General features: G+C 41.9%; 1 protein-coding gene and 1 pseudogene across 4 annotated transcripts in view; one reads left to right on the top strand and one right to left on the bottom strand.

The window, feature by feature from the left end:
* CNNM2 (cyclin and CBS domain divalent metal cation transport mediator 2) overlaps positions 1 to 24025 on the bottom strand; it is a 91674-nt gene extending 67649 nt beyond the window's left edge. The window contains exons 1-2 of one of the 3 annotated variants that reach the window (XM_081158943.1): positions 22147 to 23909; positions 20299 to 20411 (exon numbers count right to left, since the gene is read on the bottom strand). In XM_081158943.1, the coding sequence (XP_081015069.1) occupies positions 20395 to 20411; positions 22147 to 23767 (1638 nt within the window). In that variant the 5' untranslated portion in view covers positions 23768 to 23909 and the 3' untranslated portion in view covers positions 20299 to 20394. Of the gene's footprint in view, positions 1 to 20298; positions 20412 to 22146 lie in introns of those variants that run through there. The other 2 variants (XM_081158942.1, XM_081158941.1) reach the window with 2 other exon arrangements.
* Positions 16823 to 17652, top strand: LOC308566968 (ATP synthase subunit gamma, mitochondrial pseudogene; annotated as a pseudogene). The gene has a single exon. The product of its transcript is annotated as an ATP synthase subunit gamma, mitochondrial pseudogene (transcript).
* Positions 24026 to 25155: the final 1130 nt, after the last annotated feature.

The following is a 25155-nucleotide window of genomic DNA, read 5'->3' as shown; positions in this document are numbered from 1 at the left end:
TGCAGCTTACTGAGTTACAAATATACCACCATTTACTCTTCTACAAAAGCTTGAGTGTATTTGGTTCACTTTTCATGTGTAGTTACATTGGTAAATGTGGCACTTTATTGTTATACAATAAAATGATCTCACTCAAAACTTCCAAAACCAGGATAACCAACTCTGCCTCTGAATACCCATGGTGAATTTTGACTATCATCTAAAAAGGGTTTTTTAAAGCACCAATCTGAAATAGCTATCACAAGCCAAAGCACAAAGTCCCCGTTGTAAAAACTGAACACAAGTTGCTGGAATTCAGAATAAGTCAATTCAGACGCAATAGTCTACCTAAGGAAAAGGGAGTAGTTTTAAGATGAGGCCATGCCAAAAATCATCCAACTTCAAATTATATTCACTTTAATCCCTTTGCTTTCCATACAATATTGCTTTTTGAAACTAAGTGTACAGGAGAGTCCTAAATTATTCAACACAGGACGAAAAGATGAAAAGCAGACCTTCTAGAATATCACCCAATTCAGTACTTGCAACTTTCTCTACCAGAGCAACTGCCGCTCGGTGTTGTAACTGTGGTGGGTTAGGGGGATTTATTACAGAGAGGCAAAAAGTAATGCCAAAGTGAGCAGTCTACCAGTCTAACATAGTTCCAAACACAAGATTAATTACTATATGGCCCTTTAAACTGTATCAAAATTAAACAGAAATTAGTCATGTCTTTAAAGATGGTTTTCTTCCATTAGTGTTTAATTCAGGACCTTAGACCTGTAAGAAATCCTGACTTAAAAAAAGAGCTGTCTTAACTGAGAGGAAAAGCCATACAACCCTAAAAACAATAGTTTGTTGACTTCCTAATATAAAGACAGTGACTGAGCACAACAGATGCTTGATAGATGTTAATGAAAATACAATTACCTAGTGCATAAAGTTCAAATCACTCATCCTAGACTCAAAAACTTTCACTTTTAGGTCAGTTTACCTTTCAGCCTGATCCTCAACTACTCTCTCTTCCTTGCCTTTCTTTTACACTCGTCTTTCAAGAGGAAATGGCCTCTCCTATCCTTATCTCTACCAGCGGAAATCCTACTCACCTTTCAAGGTTCTCCTCAAAAGCCGACTTCTCCTTGAAGTCCCCCCCACCAAGTGGTTCTTAATAGCATTTTTTATCTGTCTCAAAGCACTGGCATATTCCATAACTATGGTGTTGTCTTTCTCCTCTGCTGAGACACTGCTGCAAAACCCTGGACTAAACAGGGGACCAAGACTCCCGCATCTTTGCAACGTCCACATAAGGCTGGCAGCTTAGTACATTGCATACAGTCAGCTCATTAAGTACTTTTTAATAGATGTAATAGCAGACATTAAAATTTGATCTATATCAGTCCCCTTGCTGTCTTATACATATTTATTAATTGATTTATGAGTTCACAAAAACGCCATTGTTAAGAAAAACAATTTTGCATGCAGAATAGTACAAGCCTACCCCATTCCAAGAAATGGAAAAGAGGTACAGGCTTTCGTGGGAATTCTGGAATATTGGTCAACTTTTATGCCCCATTTAGCAAAATACCTTCTCCCGTTATGTTACCTAGAGAAGAGACATATATGGGCCTGAGGAGCCAAACAACAGGCTGCCTTTGAGAAAGCAAAATTAGTGTCAAACGGATTAAAGCTCTTAGATGTTTCAGTAACCCCAGAAGGCATGGGCTGGGCGTCATGGCAAAAATAACAAAAGGAGTTGAGTGTCCCTGGGATTTTGGTCCCAACTATGGAAGGAGGCAGAGATCAGATACACCCTGATAGAACAGCGATTGTTGGCAGTGTACACAGCGCTTCTGCAGGTGGAAACCTCTTACTAAAGAGCAGCCAGTTACAGTAAGAACCTCCCTTCCCATCAAGGGGCGGATGACATGTTCCACCAACCAGCCTCTGCCACGGCTCAGGCTCCTACATGGCGCGCCTATTTATAACGGAGGAGTGCCAGGTCAAACAGTCCTCTGTCTACACATGCAGCAACTATTAGGCACTGATGAACACACAGACCTCCAAATGCTCCTGCCTTTGTCCCTGTGTCAGCTCTGCAACCTGCAAGGATGAGGGGAAATCCGAGCTGGCGCTTGGTGTACTGACGGCTCCAGCCAGGGTAATGTCTACATGGACAGAAACTGCCATGCCACCGTCCACTGAGGCCACTTGGATGGAAACAGGAACAAATCACAGCAGCCACGGGCTGAGTTAAGAGCAGTCTGAGTGGTACTCACGCATGAACCTTGACCGCTAACCCTGTGCACTGCCAGTTGGGCCTTTCTTAAAGGACTGACTCGCGCTTGGACAATGGGAGGTTGAATGATTATGAACAAGCCTTTATAACAGCAAGAGATGTAAAAAGATATTTGGGCTCCCCTATGAGAGTGCGGGGCAGATCTCGCCATACTCCAAGTCCCTGCCCATAAGGCGTCTACACTGCTGGTAATCAGGAAGCAGATGCTGTGGCACAAATACGCGCTTGAACAACTGACCTGTCAGCGGACTCTGCAGGTAGGCTACATTGGGAAAGTGGGCACCACAGTGCCCAGGCAGATTGGCATATAGCCAAAGAGGAGGTGCTGAGCTTAAGTTAAGGGCAGTGGCTCTGGAGTCAGCAAAGGCCCCAGTTTGAGTTTATATACTCACTGAAGTCCCCAACCAGTAAGGGACTGGCAAACTGACCACACAGGCCCTTCCCTTGAGCAAGGACTCCAAATGTGCTCTGGTGTGTGTCGACACTGCCTCTGGTTTAACTCAAGCCTTCCCTTGTTGGTGGGCTAACCAGGCTGCTACCATAAAGGGATTAAAAGAATTAAGTACTCTACAGGGGTGGGGCAAAGGTAGTTTCCAGTTGTTGAATACTCAAAACATAAGAGTTTATTCTTGTATTATTACTTATTAATTAGTGTGCTGTTTTCCATAGCAACACTATAAACCTTCCTTTGCCCCACTCTGTATATGGGTATCCCCCATAGAAAAGATAGTAGCTTAGGAGGGGTGTCACATTTCAAAGGACATGATGTATAAAAATGGAGAAAAGAACATGATATTAAATGGAGGTTCCACCTCCCCTATAACCCACAAGCAACTGGGCTGATTAAAAAAAAAAATAGTGTCCTTAAACAACAGATAGAACTACTAACTGGAAAACCTACCTTGGCTGGGTAGACAAAGGTGCTTTCCCAAGTGTTAACACATTTAAGTGACCAGCCTGTGGGGCCTATTGCGCCATATGCCCAGAGTAGGAACTCAGACTGAGGCACCCAATGCGGTAAAGGTGTGGAAGACAAAGACATAGCAATAGTCCAGGTCCTTGCCATGGACCAACGAGCTACGATAATAAAGGTCCCAAGCCCTACTGGCACTGGAACAAGGATCATTTACCGGAATGTGCAATGGGATGATCCGCCAGAGTGGGTCAGTTACTTCACATTCCTGGGTGGGGAGGAACTGTTCAGTCTCTCACCAGACGTCTGCAATAGTCCCCAAATGCCAGTCTCTTCATCCTTTGTCATTTCTCTCCAAAGATCTTTCATGCAGCAGACAGTAATGTTTTTCAAAATGCATCCTTAATCACATCTGACTCATATAATCCCATACTTCAAAGAGACGTTACTGCCCTTAGAAGAAATGGTAGAATCCTTAGGATGGCCTGCAACAGGTTGGCTGGTACAGTCCCTGCTTACTTCTCCGGTTGCATTTTGCTCCATGCCCGACCTGCCAACACACAAATTCTCTTGTGTTCCAGCCACACTAATCTTCCTTCAGTTCCTTGAGTATACAATGTTAACTCCCACCTTATCATGTCTCCCTGTAATATTCTCTTTTCCACACCCAAATTTCCCCTAGTTGACACCTACGTATCTGTCAAATCTCAAGTCGCTCAAAAGTCACTTCCTTCCCTCACCGCCCACCTGCCAATATCCTCTCACAGCACTAAGCATGTTTGCTCCAGAGCTCATCCCATGATGGCAAGATTATCTGTGTGATGACTTGATTCATGTCTATCTCAGATGTCACGCAACTGCCAGCTCCAAGAGGATAGTGACAGTATTACTTAAAAAAGAAATTGAATATATGTCTCAAAAAAGAAGTGATCTTTGCCCTGACGATGTGCTCAGTTGGTTGGAGAGTCACACCATACACCAGAAGGTGGTGGGTGCGATTTTCATCAGGGTACATACCCAGGCTGTGGGTTCAATCCCCAGTCAGGGCACATGCAGGAGGCAACCCCTCTCTCTCACATCGATATTTCTCTCTCTCTCTCCCCACCTTCCTCTCTCTAAAATCAATTTTTTAAAAATGTAAATCTTATTTTTTTTAAAAAAGAAATTATCTTCTGAAACTTGATAATAGAAAATTATGAAACCAGTGTTTTTCTACATTTCTTCTTTATAAGTATTTCCAAATATTTTAAAAATCTGAGCCAGTATCTAAAATCATCATAATGTGAAACATGAAAGACTAATACATTTTTCTAAAACACAGAAACAAAGGCATTCCACATCAAAAGCATTTGCCTGCCTGAACTTATTCACAGCTTTAGAACACTGTGAAACATGGCTATTAAATATAAAACTGAACCTTTCATAGGTTTATTTTTAAACCCCGGAAATTGTATAAGGATTATAGCACCTATGAAGCAGTAAAAAAACGATTAATATGTATGTCAGAGAAGGGATTACAAAACCTATGACTGGGGAATTTATGGCAACGAGGTTAGTAACTATAAACTTGTTAGAGTGAGCCAGGATTTATAAGGAAAATAATCATGGTTCACACTTCCTATCCTACCAACAATTACTGTGAGCAAACAGTTCTGGCATTTGTCCTGGCCAGGTGGCTCAGCTGGTTGGGGCATTGTCCCGTACACCAGGTTTCGGGTTTGATCCCTGATCGGGGGAGCATACAGAAGGAAACCAATCGGTGTTTCTCTCTCACATCAATGTTTCTCTCTCTCTCTTTCTCTTTCTCTCCCCCTTCCTCTCTCTCTAAAAATCAATTTAAAAAAACATATCCTCGGGTGAGGATTCAAAAAGAAAAAGTTCTGGCATTTGGTAAATAGTTATTCAAAATATAATCAGAAGTGTGTGTTTTATAAATGGACACTGATATATTAAAAATGCATGTATGTAGCTCTTTCTCAGAACACAATATTGTTTTCTCCAAGTTGGTACCTTAGGTTGGTGTGTTGCAGAATTGTCTCCTTATCTGAAAAGCAAATAGCTGGCAAATAAGTACCCTGCTGAAGTTCCCACCCCTTCCTCAATGGTGCTTAAAGTCCCATCCTGGGTGTAAATCAAAGTAGTTAAGTAGCTCTTTCAGGCTACAGAGAACAACTAAAAACCCAGAATGGAAGCAATAATGCGTCATCAGTTTTCAAGTATTAATGTACTTCCTTTGAGGCTTAGGCTATCTGACCAAGAGTGAAGAGTCTGGGCTCAGAGGGGTTGCACAAGAAGTGGAGAATAGACCTTTAAAAAACCAAAAAAACTTTTGTTGAAACAACAGCTACCACGGGTGCTTTAAAAAGTCCTCCATGGCAGAAATTTCCCCAATAAGAGACTTTTCTAATACAGATGTTCAATTAATTTCAGTAAGTGTACCCTAGAAATCCCTAAAGGCCAAATGGAAAAGACTCAGGACAGCAAACAATATGTACAAAGAACAACGTATGTGTACACTACAGATAGGGCAAAGAACCCCGAAAGCCAGTCAAATCAAGCGCTCAACTTTTCTGATTCTGTGCCTTTCCCAAGATAGTTCCCTCCCACTGCAATGCTCTGCCGCTCCCTCGGCCTCTGGCCCCTTTGAGGCGGCCCCAGGAGCAAGCCCATCCCTCGCTGCTAAAGCACTTCACAAGATTCCCTACTGCACCAACTGACCGTTCTTTCTTACAACTAGAGTCAGGGCTTTTCCGCTATGTTGCCTAAGGGCCTGTATAACATACAAAACAGCTTTCTATTTTCTGCACTCCCTTGCACATGATACATCAAATATTTATGGAAACTGTCAGAACTAGAGGGCCTTGAGGGTCTAGTTGCAACCATGTCTTCATGGCAAAGCAATCAATGGCCATGGAGTTGAAAGGGCTTCAGTGGTAAAGCAAACACTGATTGAATATTCTAAGTGGCAAGCCCAGGGGTGAACTAAACAAAATTCCTGGCCTCAAGGAGCTCACAGTCTGACAGAGGAGAATATAATTGTAAACAACCAAAAGCAAAAAGATCCCATGGTGATATGTATGAATAGAGAACTATAGTCACAAAAGAGGGCACCTAACTCTGCCTAAAGGCAGGCAGTTAAAGACCTCTGCAGAAGCAACTCAACTCATGCAACAGTCAAAAAGCAGGGAAGGAGGGGAAAGCCTCCATGACATTGGTCTTGGTAATTATTTTTTGGAATTGAAACCAAAAGTACAGGCAACAAAAGCAAAAAATTAAAAATAGAAGAACTACATCAAACTAAAAAGTTTCCGCACAACAAACAATCAACAAAATGAAAAGGCAACCTACAGAATGGGAAAAAATATCTGCAAACCATACATCTGATAAGGGGTTAATATCCAAAATACATATATAAAGAACTCAATAGCAAAAAAACCGTAGATAACTTGATTTTAAAAATGGGCAAAGGACCTGACTAGACATTTTTCCAAAGACATACAAATGGCCCACAGGTATATGAAAAGGGGCTCCATATCATTAATCATCATGGAAATGCAAGTTAAAACCATAATGAGATATTACCTCACAGCTGTTAGGATGGCTATTATCAAAAAGTCAAAAGATAACAGTGTTGGTGAGGATGCAGAGAAAAGAGAACCCTTCTGTACTGTTAGTGGGAACGTAAATTGGTACAGCTATTATGGAAAACAGTATGGAAGTTCCTCAAAAAATTAAAAATAGAACTAGCATATGATCCAGCCATCTCATTTCTGAGTATCTAACCAAAGGAAATAAAATCACTATCTCAAAGAGATAGCTTCACTCCCATATTCATTGCAGCATTTTTCACAGTAGCCAAAATATAGAAACAACCTAAGTGTCCATCAACAGATGAATAAAGAAAATATTATACAAACACACAATGGAATATTATTATTTAGCCTTAAAAAATAAGGAAATCCTGCCATTTGCAACAACGTAAATGAACCCAGAGGTTCATACAAGATAAATAAGCCAGACACAGAAACACAGAAAGACAAAGATTACATAAACTCCCACTTATTTGTGTAATCTTTAAAAAAAAAAGTGGAACTCACAGTAACAGAGTATAAATTGGTGGTTACCAGCTGCTGGGGGATGGAAGAGGGGGGAAGATTTTTATCAAAAGGTACAAACTTTCAGTTATAAGTAATTCTGAAGACCCAATGTACAGCATGGTGACGATGGTTTCGTTAATAATAATGTATTGTATACTGAACTTTGCTAAGAGAGTAAATCACAAGTGTTCTCACCATGCACATATACAAAAAAGGTTAACTATGAGAGGTGATGGATATATTCATTAATCTGATTGTGGTAATCATTTCACAACGTATAAAATATCAAATTATCATGTGTACACCTTAACTATACAATTCTTATTTGTCAAAATAATAAAAATTTAATCTTTTTAAATAAAATCAAGATAAATAAAAAAGAAAAGGGAAGAAAGAACGTAACAAGCCAAAGCACATAGGAAGACTAGGAAATGAGAGCACTCAGAGCTCTACGTTAGCAGGACTAGAGCCTGAAGGACATGCGGAGGGGCAGGCTGGGAGAAGAGGCTGATTTGCCTCTTTTGGATAAATGAATAAAGGAATGCATGCAAAAGAAAAACTAATACATGCTTTCTTTCTACTGACAAAAAATGTATACTCTCTTTGAGGTAACACATGTTGGTTTTGTGTTTTGTATTACTGGCTCAGGGTCAATAAGAGGCAGCTGGAAAGAGCACTGGATTAAGAACCAGGAAACCCAGGTTCCAGTGCTGTGTCACTAACTACACAATTGCTCTTAGGCAAAACATTTAACACTCATCCAGAAAATAAAATGTGTGAATTATTTTCACTACTGTCTCCTCCTATCTCAAACATCTATTTTCACCCTAGAATGGAAGAAGGAACAGATTATAATAGACAAAGATGGACAAGGGAGACCCTGCAGAATACTTTTTAAAAGGAGTGAATGCCAAAACTTTTGGATAAAAGTTTGCAGGGGTCCAGGATAGAGATATATATATATATATATATATATATATATATATAATCTCAAAATATTACTCCACGGATTGATAACTCATTAATTATTAAGGGAGGAAGGCACTTTATACTGTAGTATTCTTGATTAAAAAAAAAAAAAAGATTTAACCTTGATTAAATGAACTAATGCCTGCTTAACTTAGAAAATATAGAAAAGTATAAGATAAATATAAAAATCATCCCGTTTTATTAACATTTTGGTATATTCCTATCAGTCTTTTATGTACTTTTAAAAACAGTTGGGACCATGTTGCTCTTTTTAGTTAAAATAATCATTTCCCCATGTTATTAAAAACTTTATAAGGTTACTCTAAATGGCTGCATTATATGTACATGCCCAGATTTGCTTAACCATTCCTCAATACTGGATTTTTAGATTGTTTATAATTTTTCTGCTATTTTAAAAAATATTTAGCTCCTCAAAAAATAAACAGAATAACCATCTGATCGAGCAATTCTACTTCTGGATATACATCCAAAAGGACTGAAAGCAGGGGCCTGAACATATATTTGTACATTCATGTTCACCCTGTATTACTCACAACAGTCAAAAGGAGGAAGCAACCTGTGTTCATGGATGGATGAGTGGATAAAAAAAGATACCGCATACATACCATGGAATATTATTCAGCCTTAAAAAGGAAGAAAAGTCTAACACATGCTACAAAATGAGTTGAGGGCATGATGTTAAATGAAATATGCCAGTCACAAAAGACAAATATTATATGATTCCACTCATATGAGGTCCTAGTGTAGTCAAATTCAGAGACAAAGTAGAATGGTGGTTGTCAGGGCCTGGGGGAGGGAGGGAATGAACAGGGAGTTGTTGAAATTGGTAAAGAGCTTCAGTTTTGCAAGATGAAAAGAGTTCTGGAGATTGGTTTGTACAACAATGTGAATGTACTTAACACTCTTAAAAATCATTATGGCAAACTTTATATTATATTATGTATATTTATCACAACTTTTTAAAAATAAAAGTTAATTTGTTTAATACATTGAGATGAGCATCTGTGTTTTAAGTTTTACATGCATTTCTGATTAATTCCTGATACTGGATTTCTGGAAGTGTAGCTGGTAAGTGAAGGATATGCGAAAAGCATAAGGTTCTTAAGTATGCTGCCAAATTACTTTCTAGGAAGATTATACCAATTAACACAACCATCAATATTATAAAAAGAGTACTTGTCTCACACCGCGCTTCCAATCATTCAACAATATTTATTGAACACCTACGTGTCAGGCCCTCTTGTGGCCCTGGGAATATAGAAGGGAACAAGACAGACAAAAGTCCCTGCCTTCACGGAGCATATGTTCTGGTGGGAAAGGCAGGCCAAAAATAAAAAATTAAGTAAGCAAAAGATATAATAGATCATATGGTGAAGAAGAGAAAAATAAAGGGAAAGCAGGTAAGTATTATAAGGGAGGGGCTGAAATTTTGGATAGGAAGGCCACAGACAGCCCCCCTGACCTGGTGAAATCTGAGTAAAGATATGAAGGAAGGGAGAGAGTCATAAAACTACCTGGGCAAAGGACATTCCAGGGAAAGAGAACAGCAACTACAAATGCCCTAAAGCAGGACATTCGTAGAGGACCTGCAGTGTTCAAGAAACAGCCAGAAGGCCAGTGTGGCTAAAGCAAGGAGAGTCAAGGGGAAAGAAGTAGGAGAGACAATATGAGGAGTTCATATCTCATGTGGCCTTGATATTTGGATATTATCATTTTTTCTTTTCTTTTTAATTTAGTTTTATGATGCTAAGAATAATGAGATCTACCCTCTTAAATTTTTAAGTGTACAATGTTAACTATAGATACAATGATGTACAGCAAAGATCTATAAGTTATTCATAGTGCTTTTATCTTTTTTTTTTTTCTATCCTGGCTATTTTGATAGGTTAAAAAAGACTGTATTAGTGGGCTTGGGCTACTATAACAAAGTATCACAGATGGATGGTGTAAACAAGACATTTATTTCTCATGGTTATGGAGGCTGGGAAGTCCAAGATCAAGGTGCTAGCCAATTCAGTTCCTGATGAGAGCCCTCTTACTGGCTTGAAGGTGGCTGCTTTCTCACTGTTTCAGTGCATGGCAGAGAGTGATCTCTCTCTTCCTCTTCTGATAAAGCCACTAATCCCCATGAGGGCCCCACCCTCATGACCTCATCTGACCCTAAGTGCCTCCCAAAGGCCCCATCTCCAAATACCATCACACTGGGGGGTTATGGTTCAACATATGAATTTGCTGGGGAACACAGTTCAGTACATAGCCAATAATATCTTATTTTAGTTACAAAAGGCTTTTAATATACTGTTAAAATGAAAGTTTTTTAAAAAAATATATCTTTATTGATTTCAGAGAGAGGAAAGGACAAGGAGAGAGAGAGAGAGAGAAACATCAATGATGAGAGAGTCATTGATCAAGCCCACAACCTGGGCATGTGCCCTGACAGGGAATCGAACCCCGATCGCCCGGATCCTAGGTCGATGTTCAGCCGCTGATCCACGCCCGGCTGGGCAAGATGAAGGTTATTTTTAAGGAGGATCAACTTGCAGAGGTATACTTGATGAAACAGACAAAATAAAAGAAACCATCTTGGAAGTTTTATAATAATCCAGATAGACAAGTTAATTGCTTCATTCATTCATTCAAAATGCACTTTTGGAGCACCTAAAACACAGGAGGCAATGGACAAGGCACAAACAAAAAGAGTAGCAGCTGCAGTAGTGGCAGTGGGAATGGAGAGAAAACAAAAACAGGTAAGAGGCATTTTTAAAATACATCAATTAATTTGGATAATAAGATACAGGATGAAAGAGAATATAAATTCATATGTATTGCAAGTAACTTGAGAGCAGGAAATACAACTAATTCACCTTTACACACAGTTCATTATATGATGCTTAATAAATGCTTATGAATAAGATGAGTAAAGAAAAGTTTTCTGAAGATGAAAAAAGACCATGGAAGGGAAAGATAAGGAAAAATTGTTGGGCGATGCTCAATTTGACATGGAAAGAAGAAATCAGGAACCTGAAAGTGAGAAGGAAAGAGTCAGAGAAACAGGAGGAAAATCAAGACCATGCCGTGCCACAGGGCAAGAGCCAAGCTAGAAAGAAGAGGGACTCTCGACTCAGTGCCCGAAGCAGCAAAAGAGGCAAGGAGGCTAGGAAGGACGACAACCCAGATGTGGGTTTGGCAACACTGGAAGTCACTGGCTGTGGCAAGTCTGAAGCCAGGCTGCAGAGGATAACAGATGAAGCCAGGGGCAAGAAAAGGAAGTGCGGAGCTCCCTGTCCCTCAAGCAATCTTGCAGTAAAAGGGGAAAGGGAAAACAGACTCCCAAAGACACACACCTCTACCAGAAAAGCCTCCGTTAGCCTCTGGACGTGAGGTGAGGCTAAGGAAGCCTTAGGAGGTCCTTACATTCATCCTAGCTGGGCGCCTCAAACCACGCGGGTGGAATGAATACAGGAAAGACTCCATCTAAACCACGGACGAAGAGGCAGCACATTTTCACATTTGCTACTAATGGCTGGTTTGGTAAGTGGCCTTAAGAGGTCACAGACAAAGTTAATAACTGTTGTAGTAACTGCTAAACTTTAGCTAAAGCGAGCTAAACCAGCTTACGTCAATTAAGGTTTTTTTTGCTCTTTCAGTCTCACTATGAGACTATTAGAGGCTCTCTTCAAACATCCAGAAAACAGCCCGGCCGGGCGTGGCTCAGCGGTTGAGCATCGACCTGGGATCCAGGCGATCAGGGTTCGATTCCCGGTCAGGGCACAGGCCCGGCTTGTGGGCTTGATCAATGACTCCATCATCATTGATGTTTCTCTCCCTCTCCTCCTCTCTCTGAAATCAATAAAAATGTACTTTAAAAAAAAAAAAATCCAGAAAATAAATTTTTTTAAAATCCAGAGATGTTAGCTATCCATTCATTTTTAAGAGGTGTATGCTTAAATGCTGGCTGGAAGTCCTGTGTCAACTGATAAGCTTCACTGAAGAGTAACCATGCCAAAACTTTTATACTGCTTTAAATATCAAGGAACTGAGTAAATAAATTCAGTTGACTAATACGAGTGGGGTGATTTAAGGGCAATATTGTTTGTAATTAAAGCAAACATCAATTTATCTCCCTAAAATGGTTCGTTTTCTTGGGAAGTTAGATAAAGGAGTAGATGCAAAATCCAGTGTCATCATTTGATATCCTTTAAAAACAGACTATAGGAAAGATGCCTAAATGATAGCTAACTTATCCTTTAAATAAATATAGTTTCTGTATACATTCAGGGGGAAAAAGAAAATCACATCTTTTTATCTGAGATAAATAACATATAGTTTGATAGGAATATGATCAAAACAAATACCTGATCCACATCAAAGTTAGATGTTGTTTCTAATTTTATTCTAGCAAAATGTATCAGAGTCCAGAAACTACTGAGCTTCAAGAATGGGTGATTCCAGAACATTCTTTTATCTCCTTTTAATAATAACCACTGATGATTTACTGACGGTTTCTATAGACAAAAGGAAGCATCGGTTTCCAGAAACTCAATGTTCCCAAATAAGAGGTGTCTTGAGATTACAGCTTTATGCTGAAAGCACAGATCTAGTTGAAACTCAACTATTTACCAATCTTTTATTTAATAAGGGCAATCAAGTAAGTATCAACAGCTTCATTCCAGACAGTCCAGATACAAATCTAAACAAGCTGTATTTTATCACCTAATAGCATGTTTTGAAAATAAATGCAACTCAAAAACCTAAATTCCTGTTTTTCACATACAAAATTACTTTTACTAAGCTGATGTACACACACATGTGCGTACACACACGTTTTATGGGATTTAAAATGCTACTTGTTGCCCTAGCCGGTTTGGCTCAGTGGTTAGAGCGTTGGCCCACAGACTGAAGGGTCTTGGGTTCGATTCCGGTCAAGGGGAGGTATCTCTGTTGAAGGCTTGGCGGGCGTGGGAGGCAACCAATCCACCTGTCTCTTTCATATTGATGTTTCTCACTCTCTCCCCCCTTCCACTCTCTGAAATGCAGTGGAAAAAATATCCTCAGGTGAGAATTTAAAAAAAAAGCTTTCTATTTTACCCTAAACACTAAGGATTCTTTCTGATGAGGGTAATAAAATGACAAATGACAGCATGGCTGCATTACGACAAGTATTCCATGTTTCCTAAGAAAAAAGGATGAATTTCACCTAAATATACTAAGAGTTTCACTGAAATGCCTAAACCAGTGGCTCAAGTTACAAAATTTACTCTTTTAATAATACTTTAATTCAAAAAAAAAACCCCACAACTCAAAGCAATATAGAAAAACATGCTTCCTCCCCTAAAACTCACCATCAAGAGCTGGTCATTATTAGTTAACATTTTGGTAAATATTCTTCTAGTTTTTGCAGGTAAATGTATGCATGCAGGAACAAGGAAATAAAAATTTTAAAGAAAAATCCCTAAGCAGATGGCCCACACAGTATTATTATAATAATATTTTACCTAATTGACTTGTTTCCAGCAGAATCTCACCCCCCTACCCCAGCCAATCCCATGCCCCTAAAGTATAAGCACTGAAGCAAGAAAAATCTCTATCTCTGTTCAGTAATCAACTCTATAAAGAGCAAATAAATTCCCTGCCACACCTTAAATCAAGGAGGTACACTAGTAACTAAAGGACACAAATCCTGAAGGAGATGAGAAAGCATGTTGTCTTGTTCTAGCTGTTTTTAACAATACCTCTTAAGACCTGCTCAAAGATTTCCATCTCTTGCATGATTCTTAGGACTCCGTAAGCCCCAAATGCCATTCTGCAGAGGCTCCAAGTTGAGTCAGCACATTTTATGATTGCAGATGGGTAAAAGGAAAAACTGAGGCTTTGCCCAATCCTATAAAGATCAGATGATGCCCTCAGTTTGTCTTTGCTAGCATGGGAAAACATTCTCCCTCTCAGATTACCAGCCCTGCACAACCCCTGCATGTCGTGCACGTGCACACACACACACAAAAGTTTCATTTTCTCTCTTTTGGTTACCTGGTACCCAAAAACCTCAAGGAGTATACTGATGAAATGCACAATGACTGAAAGTCAAGGTTTTTTTTCTAGTCTCTGTAAAAATGAACCCTTGGTAAAATGGCCTGGAAAAGAAAGGCACTACAAAACCATTTAGACATTAAACAAAAGCAGTATTTTCTGTGCTCATCTCCTAGTCCAAATCCTACATGTGATTCAAAGTCACTTTAAATATTAGATAGAAACTGATTATTGCCCGGCCGGTGTGTCTCAGTGGTTGAGTGTTGACCCATGAACCAGGAGGTCAAGGTTCGATTCCTGGTCAGAGCACATGCCTGGGTTGCAGGCTCCATCCCCAGGGGCGTGCAGGAGGCAGCTGATCATTGACAACTCTCTCATCATTGATGTTTCAACTCTCTCCCTCTCCCTTCCTCTCTCTGAAATCAATAAAGATAAATTAAAAAATAATAAAAATAATGGTTAATTGAGCACTAAGTGTCAGGTACTATTAGAAGCATTTTTACATCCATTATCACATTAATTCAAACTAAATATCCTATGTTAGAAAATATCCCATTTTACAATGGGAAAAAACTGAGGCTTAAAGGGGGTAAGTCACTTATCCAAAGTAGATCCAAGAAGGGCACATTTTTCTTAATCTTTGCATTAGCAGGTGGTATCCTCCCCACAGCACATGAATTGAGAAAGAGAAACATTCCCACCTAGGTCTGAGAGCAAGGGGGATGTAAAATATGAAGAAATGAGGATCTTGCCATCATTACAGCAGTATTTATGATCAACGGCAGCCCTAATATAAAACAGGAGGAGGATTAGCTGCCCCATTATCTCCAGCAACCAACCCCTAAGCCAGCCTAATAAACTGCCATCTACAGAGGGCTTGTTATTAGTCCCTTAGCTCTGCCTTCCAAAGCCTCCCACCCCTATAATCCCTCTAAACAGACATTTGGGAGTTGCCAGTGTGTGTGATGATGAAAAAGAATGCTTGCTTCTATTGTCTCTCCTTTTTTGTGTTGGAAGGATTGGGGGTTCATCCTTGTTAGTGTATTGTGAGAAAGAGATGAAAAGACAATACTAAATTAAATTGTATTCAATCCTAGTCATCCATTTCCATGTATTTAGTTTAACAAACATTCCAAGCAAACCTTACAGAAGTTGAAGTTTACTACCAATAAAATACATGCACTTAGAGGAAAGCGTCCTTCAGAAATATCCTACTTTATACATAAATAAAGTAAACATCTAATGAGAGTTCAGGTTTGTTCTTAAAAGTTTAAGTAGTTCAAGAACAAATAGAGTCATAAAATATTATGTTGGCTCAGTATATCTTTTGGGCTTTCCTGGTTAATGATATTTTAAATTGTGTTTAGATTTGCTAATACTAATTAAAACTAACCGGTCCCTCAAAGTAGTTTGGAATGTTTCAGAATTTAAATAATTCTAGGGCCCTTTGTGAGAGGGGGCAGGTGGTGTGTAATCCCCATAAAACCAAGAGAAAATGCAGAACAAGGTATTTTCCTGTTTCGTCCAGATCACACTAAGTCAGAGCCGGTGCTTAACTGTGGTATCCCCAGACCTAGAAGGCTATGGTCAGGCTTCTGTGATCCTATTAACACAAATAACCTCCAAAAATCAGACATGACTCTTTGGAAGAAAATAGGCTACATTATAAAAAGCCTGGGAAAAAAGGGCACATAGATGCATGAATGGGACACATGCTTCATCCAAGTGCTTTGATGAGTATTTCAACGGAAATCTTACAGATTTGTATGTGAACAAAAATTATAAAAGCCAAAGAAGTTGCACCTCATAGTCCCAAATCCAATCTTCATTACTCTCATAGAAGAAACAACCAAAATAAAACATGATTCAGGGATATCCAAAACAAGTTAACTCCAAAGAAATATCTAACATTTAACTACCGGAGGCTTCAAGATATCTAGATATTTCCTAAAATACCCTCCTAGTCTGATCTCAGCAGAGTTAACGAGTTCACACACTCAGACTTACCATCTTTGTAACAAAATGTCTGTCAAAGATGCTTGAATCCAGGGTATCAAAAATACTGACATCAAAATCACAAGAAAATCAATGCAAACCTGAATACTGCTTTTTCAATGGCGCAATCATTTCAATGATGCAGGTACCTTCAACTGGGGGCCAGGAGGCCTGCTTGATGGAGTGGAAAGAACTCCAGTCTAGTCAGTTCAGGGACATGGGTTCCAGTCCTGTTAATGCTACCTGCTCTCCTTCTCAGGGTTTACTTTCCTTACTTAAGAGGTTGACTAGACCAATGTTTCCCAAACTCACCTAATCGTAAGAACTACTTCAGGGGAGCTGTTAACTATCTGGATTCCAAGCCCCTTTCCCTAGAGATTCTGGAATGTTCAGGAGGTTCCTGAGTGAGGCTGAGGACCTTATATTTAGTAAGTGACCCAAGTGAGGGGTCAGTACCACCATGTTTTCTTCGTGGGTGTCCTTGAGGCCTCTGGCTGGGCTGTGCAGCTGCAATGGATCCAAGTTCGAGATATGGCAACTTTGAAAGAAATTACCAGGTGACTAAAGTCAATCAAAAACATCCAGAAAATTACCAAGTCTATAAAAATGGTAGCAGCAGCAAAATATGCCCGAGCTGAGGGGAAGCTGAAAGTGGCCCACGTGTACAGAACAGGATCTTTGGCTCTGTATGAAAACGGTGACGTTACGGTGCCTGAAGACAAGAAACGCCTCCTTACTGGTGTGTCCTCCGACAGAGGACTTTGCCATGCTGTCCATTCCTCGGTTGCTAAACAGATGAAAAGTGAGATGGCTACACTCACAGCAGCCAGGAAAGAAGGGAAGATTGTTGGAATTGGCGATAAAATTAGGGGTATACTTACTAGGACTCATTCTGACCAGTCTGTGGTGACATTCAAAGAAGTGGGGGGAAAACTCCCTACTTTTGGAGATGCATCAGGCATTGCCCTGGAATTACTAAATTCTGGATATGAATTTGATGAAGGATCTATCATCTTTAATTGATTCAGGCTGTCAGCTCCTACAAGACAGAAGAAAAGCCCGTGTTTTCCCTTAATGCCACTCACTGCAAGTGCTGAGAGCAGGAGTGCCTAGGATCACATTGATGCTGACGGGCTGCAGAACTACCAGGAACACAACCTGGCCAACATCATCTACTGTTCTGTGAAGGAATCCACTACAAGTGAGCAAAGTGCCAGGATGACAGCCATGGACAATGAGAGCAAGAATGCGTCTGACATGATCAGCAAATTGCCTTTGACTTTCAACCCCACCCGCCAAGCTGTCATCACAAAGGAGTTGACTGAAACAGCTCCACTGCTGCAGCTCTGGATTAAAGAAAATCAAGTTTCATCTTCACACAAGAGGTAAAGGAGGAAAATTCAGCCACCTGATTTTGTTTTTAGCTTACTGCTGTCCTGGTCAGAAGAAATCACTGGTCCATTGTTTAAATTACAAAGGACAGCAAGATATTTGTCAATTATCTTACAATAAACAACTTAAGTGAGGAAAAAAAAGTGATCCAAGTAATTCTTATCATCTGGTAAATTTTGCAAACACTGGAGGACTAGGTGATCCTCGAACTGCCTGTACTTCCAGCTCTGATTCTATACTATCTAGATATTTCGTAAGGATGTTCTAAAAACATGCACAATTATAATAGTTAACATGTGTTATTGGACAAATTAATAAACATGTGGGATCACTGAAACAAATACGCCCACCCCCAACCCCCAACCCCCAATCCCATTCATACTTTCAAACACCAATAAAAACATCCTCCTAGATACTAGGCAAGTGGAATACTTTATTTGGTGAAAAAAGTTTTAAATATTAAACTCTCAGCACATTAATATGGAAAGACTTGTGTTTAGGAAGAGAGAATTGTATACCTAATACTTTAAGTGAAACTATACATCGCTTTCTTCCCTTGAAGAACAACATTATCTGGTGAAAAAGCTAGAAAACAGCCTGGCTAGGTGCCTAGCAGCTATAAAACAGCATGCTCTGTAATACTGGCATGCAACTGTTACAAAGCTAAAAGCAAACAACAAAAAGCCAAAAAACAATAACTGGTTACTGATGCTTCTAATTCACCCATGGAGACAGCTAGGTAGCAAAGAGTCCCCAGTCTTTTGTTAGGAAGGTTTAATCAGGTACATGAAAGCCTCTAGAATGCTTTCTGCACACAAAGGTAGCAACCTTTAATTTAGCTTTTCCTTCCACTACACTATTTTGCTATAGACCATTCTCTAAAATTCTCATAATCTTCTAGTGGGATTTACTTGGATTCTCTTATTTTGATTTATAAGAAGCAAAAAGAAAAAAAGAGGAAAAGAGAAAGCCTGATTGCATGGAGAGCAGAGGGGCAAAGTTGCAAAGGATGCTCATGAGTGACCAATTATCATATAGGTGGCTACAAAAAAATGTAAATAAAATTAAGATTAAAATACAAAATTGAGTTTGAGTCCCTCTTGGCACACAAACAGATAGGAAAGAAAAGTAAAACATTTTAGCTCTTAGGAAAACAGCCCACTAAAGCAGCACATGCTAGTTTAGTATAAAACATGTTCAAAATGAATCTTGATGCTTGACGTGGAAATACTAATTAGTTAGATTTAGGATAGCACAGGCCAAAAAGCGATTTGCTTTAATGGCAAAAGTGGGGACACCAACTGTTATGTACAACATCACAGAAGCATTGAGTTTAAAGCCAGATATATGTTTAAATACATTTCTGGGTCTGTTGCCCAACAAGCTCTGAGGCAATGTTTTCACCAAATCTCACACTCAATGAAAATAGAAATGTAAAAGCAGGATCCAGGGGGCCAGCATAACAGTGTGGTTAAGAGCACACGGTTGGCTGTCACACAGACCTGAGTTAAAATCCCAAGTCAACAAATTACTGTGTGACCTTGAACAAGTCATTTAACCTAAGGCCTCGATTTCCTCATTTAAGATATGGAGAAAATGCTTCACTCGGCTATTATGAAATTTAAAAACAAGGCGATTTCATGTAAAGCACTCAGCACTGTACCTGGCACAGAGTAAATAAGCAATAATAATAAGCTAACTGCAAAATTAGCATGATTACTGTCTTCCAACCTCAAGTAAAGCTAGGAGTTTCCTGGTAGCCAAAAGTTCTAATCATTAGAAAAAAGACAATCACATATACTTACATAAAGGTAGCTTTTCATTTCTTTACACATTATAGGAAATTTCCCCCTCCTTAGTAAAGAATAACTCAGACTAACGACGTACAACTACATACAGGAAAGGCTTCAATGAAGACATTCTTAATTAGGAAGGGTAATTATCAATGAGATCTGGCTTCATGATCTAACCAGTTTTGGGGGGCTAACAGTGGGTACTGTTAGTAGAAAGAAGGAACGGGAAGAATAAAAAGCCTTCGAACCAACCCACACACCATTGTTCAATACAGAAAAACAACAGTTGATTATCTGCATTTTCATAACTGAGTTAGAAAACGAAGAAGAAAGAAATCAGTTGAAATATTTTAACTCATACACAGTTGTTAATAAGGTCAGAGGGACAAAATCATTAAAAAAAGATCCAAAAAAGAACGACAAAAAATCAATTATTCCCAGAGTTTAAATAACACCCACCCACTCTATCCTTTTAAGATCATGACCCGAATTTCCCATCTGCACTTTGTCCACTCTTCCAAATATGCCACTAGCTTGAAGGTACCTGTAACTTGTACTGTCTCCTTGACCAAGTACATTACTCTGGTTAAGGACAAAATTAAAATCTGTGTATTATTATTTTTCTAGAATTCAAGAGAAAATATTCCTACTTGAACCACTTAAGTGATATAGTTCAAAAATACTGTGCGAGGTAATTTGGGGGGGGGGGAGCAGTTCCTCATGAAAATAAATCAGTCATAGAAAAACTGTTCAAGGACAACCAAAAACAAATGTCAAAACAATGCAAATTTTGAAACTTTGAGTTAGAAGCAGGATTAATGAGTTGTGAGGTACAGAACTAAACTCCCACAGAAAAAAGATACATAAGTGAATTAAAGGCTTCTGCAGGGAGTACAGACTGCTATCAATCCATCAGATGTGCAAACATTCTGAATAAAAAAACAGAGAATAAATGATCTGTATTGATATTGGGAAATTAAGCAACAGAAAAAAAAGAAAGTATTTCATAGGCATTTTCAAGCATTTAAAGATATCTTTCTGTATTACAGATATTACTGCAAAATGAAAGAAGGGACTGGTTAGATGGTCTAATTAACAACTCGGCAGTGAAAGAATAATGGCATGGCCAAAAGAAGCTGTCACCTAGAGATAATGGACATTTTCTTTTTACTGTTTAAGAACCCAGAAGAATCTCCTTCTGCTTTTAAATGCAAATTACCGATCTCAGAAGCACATTCTGCTCTATTCCTTTATCTGAAAATTACTGCAATGTGGTCCCTGTTCCAGACAGGACCCCATTCAGGCAGGGAAATGGAATTAGGACAACCACACACTCTATAAATACGTTGAGATCATCACATACAGTGAGCTGTCACTCTTATGCATGGTCTTTTTCAGTGGAGAGACCACTATCTGTGATCAAAATTCTATTTGAAGAAGGAAAACTTAGTTTTGAGGACTATCAGGTCTTTAAAGTGTATACAGATATTTTAATATGTGCATATGCACTAGCATGATAGCAATTTAAAAACTCAACCTCCCTTGGTTTTCAAATAACAGCACAAGATATTTACTGGAAACTTTTTGAAGGCAGAATTTCAGCAATAATAGTATATGACCTGCTATTTAGTTGTACATTACATGGTAAAACAAACAAACAAAAATACCACGATGCAAGAAAGGTGAGCACCTCAGACTCTGCACTTCTCTTCCCTGTTAAAATTCCCCGGAACAGTGGATGCTGACTTGGAGATATACTGCAATTTAATGTACCGGGTGGTCAAGGTTATAAAGAACACTTTTACACCAGAAAAACTCAAGGAATAAATAAACCATAATAGAGGGATTCATCCCACTGTTAAAGGTTCAGATTTTCTGCCAAAACCACACTTGGTTTGGGAAATTTTATTTGTTATCAGGTAAACATAAACAAATAGTGAAGAACGCTAGACAAGTTATAGCCTCATAAAAGGTTAACTTACCTCTAGTCTTTCCAAGTTATACATTAATAAAGAACTTCAGTGTTTTAAAACCCGTCTTTTCTAGCTAAGGCAAGTCACACTCAAAGGAGGGAATTTTTTTGGTGATACTTGGTTTATCCCATCCTCTATCATCAAAGGCAGACCTCAATCTTCCCCCACAGGTCAGCGGACAACCAGGAACAAAAGCTATTGGAAAATGCACCTCCAATCTCTGAAACGTCAGTGAATGTTTGAGGAGGAGGAAAAGGGCTGTATTGGGTTTAGAAAAGCTATTGAAATGATTTCCAAATGCCTGCGATTAGTACATGTCAACCAAATGGCATAGCATGGCATTAGCCGCCCCCTCCTTTCATCTATCCACTCAGAACCCGGGCAATGAATGCAGCAGAGCACTCAAGACCAGAGCGGCGAAGAGTAGCATGCACAGAAAATAGGAAGCCTACGTTTTCGATATGGGAAAAAGCAAGTGATGGCAGCCTTGTGCTTTTAAAGAACCTAGAAGCGCTTACTAGTTGAACCCATCCCCCAAAGCCACGCCACCCTTTCAACTTTGCAATTAAAAGAGAGGAGAAATTCCGGTCAACTCGCCTTGGGGGGTTGGTCTGAGGGTTGAGGACTCAAGCAGGGAGGAGTATGGAGAGAGAAAAAGAGCAAGCCAATGAAAGATACCAAAATTTCCCACCTTTCTTAAATTCTTCCAGCATAGCGTCCAACTTGGTGTCATTGAAAACAAAGTGCAAGGGGTGGTTATAAAATTTAGTGATGGTTTTCAGGGGAGTACAGTCATCTGGATCCACGAAGGCCAAGTCTTTGACAAAGAGGAGGTCCACGATGTTGGAGCGCTCTCCCTCGAACACTGGAATGCGAGTGTAGCCGCTCTCCATGATCTCCGACATGGTGTTGAAGTCCAGAATGGCTTCACCGGTGATCATGAAGCAGTCCCGGAGGGGAGTCATCACGTCCTCCACCGTCTTGGTGCGGAGCTCCAGCGCCCCTTGGATAATGTTCAGCTCCTCCTTAACGAGATCGTTGTAGGGGTCCGTGACCCGGAGCATCTCCAGCAGTTTTTCCCGATTATAGACTGTGCCTATCTCCTGGCCCAGGACGCAGTCCAGCAGCTTGCTGACTGGGTAAGAAGCGGGAAAGGTCATCATCATGAAAAACTTGGTGAGGAAGATGGTGTTGGCTCCTACAGCCAGGCCGTGCCGGGAGCAGATGGCCTGGGGCACGATCTCCCCGAAGATGACGATGCCGATGGTGGAGACCACCACGGCCACCAGGCCTGAGCCGGCGATGTCGTCGAGCAGGATGGTGAGCGTGGTGTTGACCAGCACGTTGCCCAGCAGCAGCGAACACAGCAGGTAGTTGCCCTGCCTGCGCACGGGCTCGATGCGCTTGGCGTAATTCTTCTCCTTCTCGGTGCCGCAGTTCTGCACGATGCGCAGCTCCATCGGGTCCAGGGCCATGAGCCCCAGGTTGAGGCCGCTAAACATGCCCGACAGGCACAGGAGCAGCGAAATAAAGATCACCTGCAGCCAAAAGGGCAGCAAGAACTTCTTCTCTTCGCCCACAATCATTTTGGTGTCCTCGCCGTCGTGGTAAATCCAGGTGGTCTCAGCCCACGGGGGCGGCGGGAGCCCGGCCACACCGGAGCCGCTCTTGCCCCCGACCGTGCCACCCGCGGACCCCGGGCCGCCGGCGCCCAAGGCTGGCGTGGACAGCGATGTGCACAGGTAATAGGACTTGCTCTTCTCCATCTTGCGCAGCGGTTTTATCTCGATCTCTATGATGCCCGATGTGCGGCGGTTAAGAATGATATGGGGCAAGATGATGATATCTGATGTGCGGATGCCGCAGCGCTGGGGGCCGCTGTCCGGCTCTGGCGGCGAGGGGCCCCCCAGCCCGCGCTCGCCAGGGCTGTGGCGCCGCCGCTCGTGCTCCGTGAAGGCGATGCGGGACCATGTCTCGTTGTTGATGTTCTGCCCGTACACCCGCAGCTTGACCCGAGTCCGCTCGCTCACCCGCAGCGCCCCCCCTTCCATAAACGACACGTCGTTCGTGTCCTCCAGCCGTAACCCGATGATCACCGTCTCCTCGTTCTCGCCCGCCGCGGCGCAGCCTCCCGCGCCGCAGCAGCAGCTCAGCAGTAGCAGCGGCAGCAGCCGTTCCACCGCCGCCTGCAGTACCCCCCGGCCGCGGGCGCTGAGGCTGCGGCGCGCCGCCATCTTCCAAGTGGGCAGTGCGGCGGATGCCTGCCCGCCCGCCATCTTTACTTCGGGTTCACAAGAGCCACAGCCAATCATAGGGTGGCTGCTCCAGCTGCGGCTTCATCCTTCCCACCCGGCGGCGCGAGTGCAGGCACCGGCCCCTGAACGAAATTGCAACGGAGCGTCTGCACCCCTGCTCAGCAGTCCGCCTCCCCGACTGACACTGACTGGGCCCGGGCCAGCTGAGGAACCTGGAGGCTCGCGGGTAGGAGGAGGGGGAGGAGAAAGCGCCGGCCGCTACCACGAGAGGCAAGCCGACCAGCCAGTCACGAGCGGGCGCCCGCCCTCCCAGCCAGGGGGCTGGAATGGGGGCGTGGTCGCGAGCGGGGCCGCGGACCAATGGCAAGGTAAGTGGGTGGGGAGATGAGGGCCACGATCCTCCTCTGCACGCCAAGTTTCCTACTGAAAGGCGCGTGACTCTTGTGTATGTGCGAGGGGAGGAGGTGTGGCCAGCCGGGGCCCGAGAGCCAGTCACAGAGGAGAACTGTGTGAAAGGGGCGGGGCCTCCCGTCCGGCTGCCAATGAAAGATGCGGTCCGCGGGTTCGCGGTTCCCTGAGGAGCCTTGGTAGTAGTAGAACCAGAGGTACTTGGTACGGCCGGGTTGGACTAGTGTCTTGGGGCACGAGGCGGCCGGTTTCCGCTGCACCGCGTAGAGAGCATCCCAGCGCTCGGTGCCGGTGAAGAGAGGGCTGCGCCTTCCTGCCCCAGGAGCCCACTAGGCACGGCTTAATGTGCACATTAGCCTGAAATGAAGCCGGGGACCGGCCGCGCCCCCCTCCTCTCGGCGTGAGCGCCGCTCCGGGACTGGCGGCCGGGTGGCCCTAGCACCGCACCGACCCGCTGTCCTGGAGCCTCTCGCTTCTCCAAAGGACGCGCGCATTCTGCAGCTCGCGGTCCGGTGCCGCCACCTGCTGGCCGCCTGAGCGCTCTGCAGAGCTTCCCGTGTGTACTCCGTTTAACCCCCAAAGGGTGTGCTGGAAGTGGGGTTAGAGTTGAGCAGTTTCCCCATCTTCCAGAACATAAGCATCTACTCATATTCTTGCTTAAAGTATATATTCCATGGACCCCATTTCCTGCTTACTGAAAGGGTAGGACCCAGGAGTCTGTATTTCTAACAGGCACCAGGCAAGTTTGGGAAATGGCAGGGGGCAGGTATTGTAAGCAGACATGAAAGCTCATTTTTTTCTTTTCTAATGTTTGGGGGGGGGGGCGGTTAATCCTCACCTGAGGATATTTTTTCCATTGCTTTTCAGAGAGAGTGGAAAGGGGAGAGAGAGAGAGAAACATCGATGTGTTTCACATTGATCTGTTGCCTCCTGCAAGGCCCTTGGCCCGAATCAAACCCGGGACCCTTCAGTCCAGAGGCCAGCGCTCTAACCACTGAGCAAAACCGGCTAGGGTTTCTTAATGTTGTTGGTGTTTT

This window comes from Miniopterus schreibersii, assembly GCF_964146895.1.
Source record: "Miniopterus schreibersii genome assembly, chromosome: 14".
NCBI lineage: Eukaryota > Metazoa > Chordata > Mammalia > Chiroptera > Miniopteridae > Miniopterus > Miniopterus schreibersii.
The sequence above is the reverse complement of the archived record's forward strand: the minus strand, read 5'-3'. Positions and strand labels throughout refer to the sequence as shown.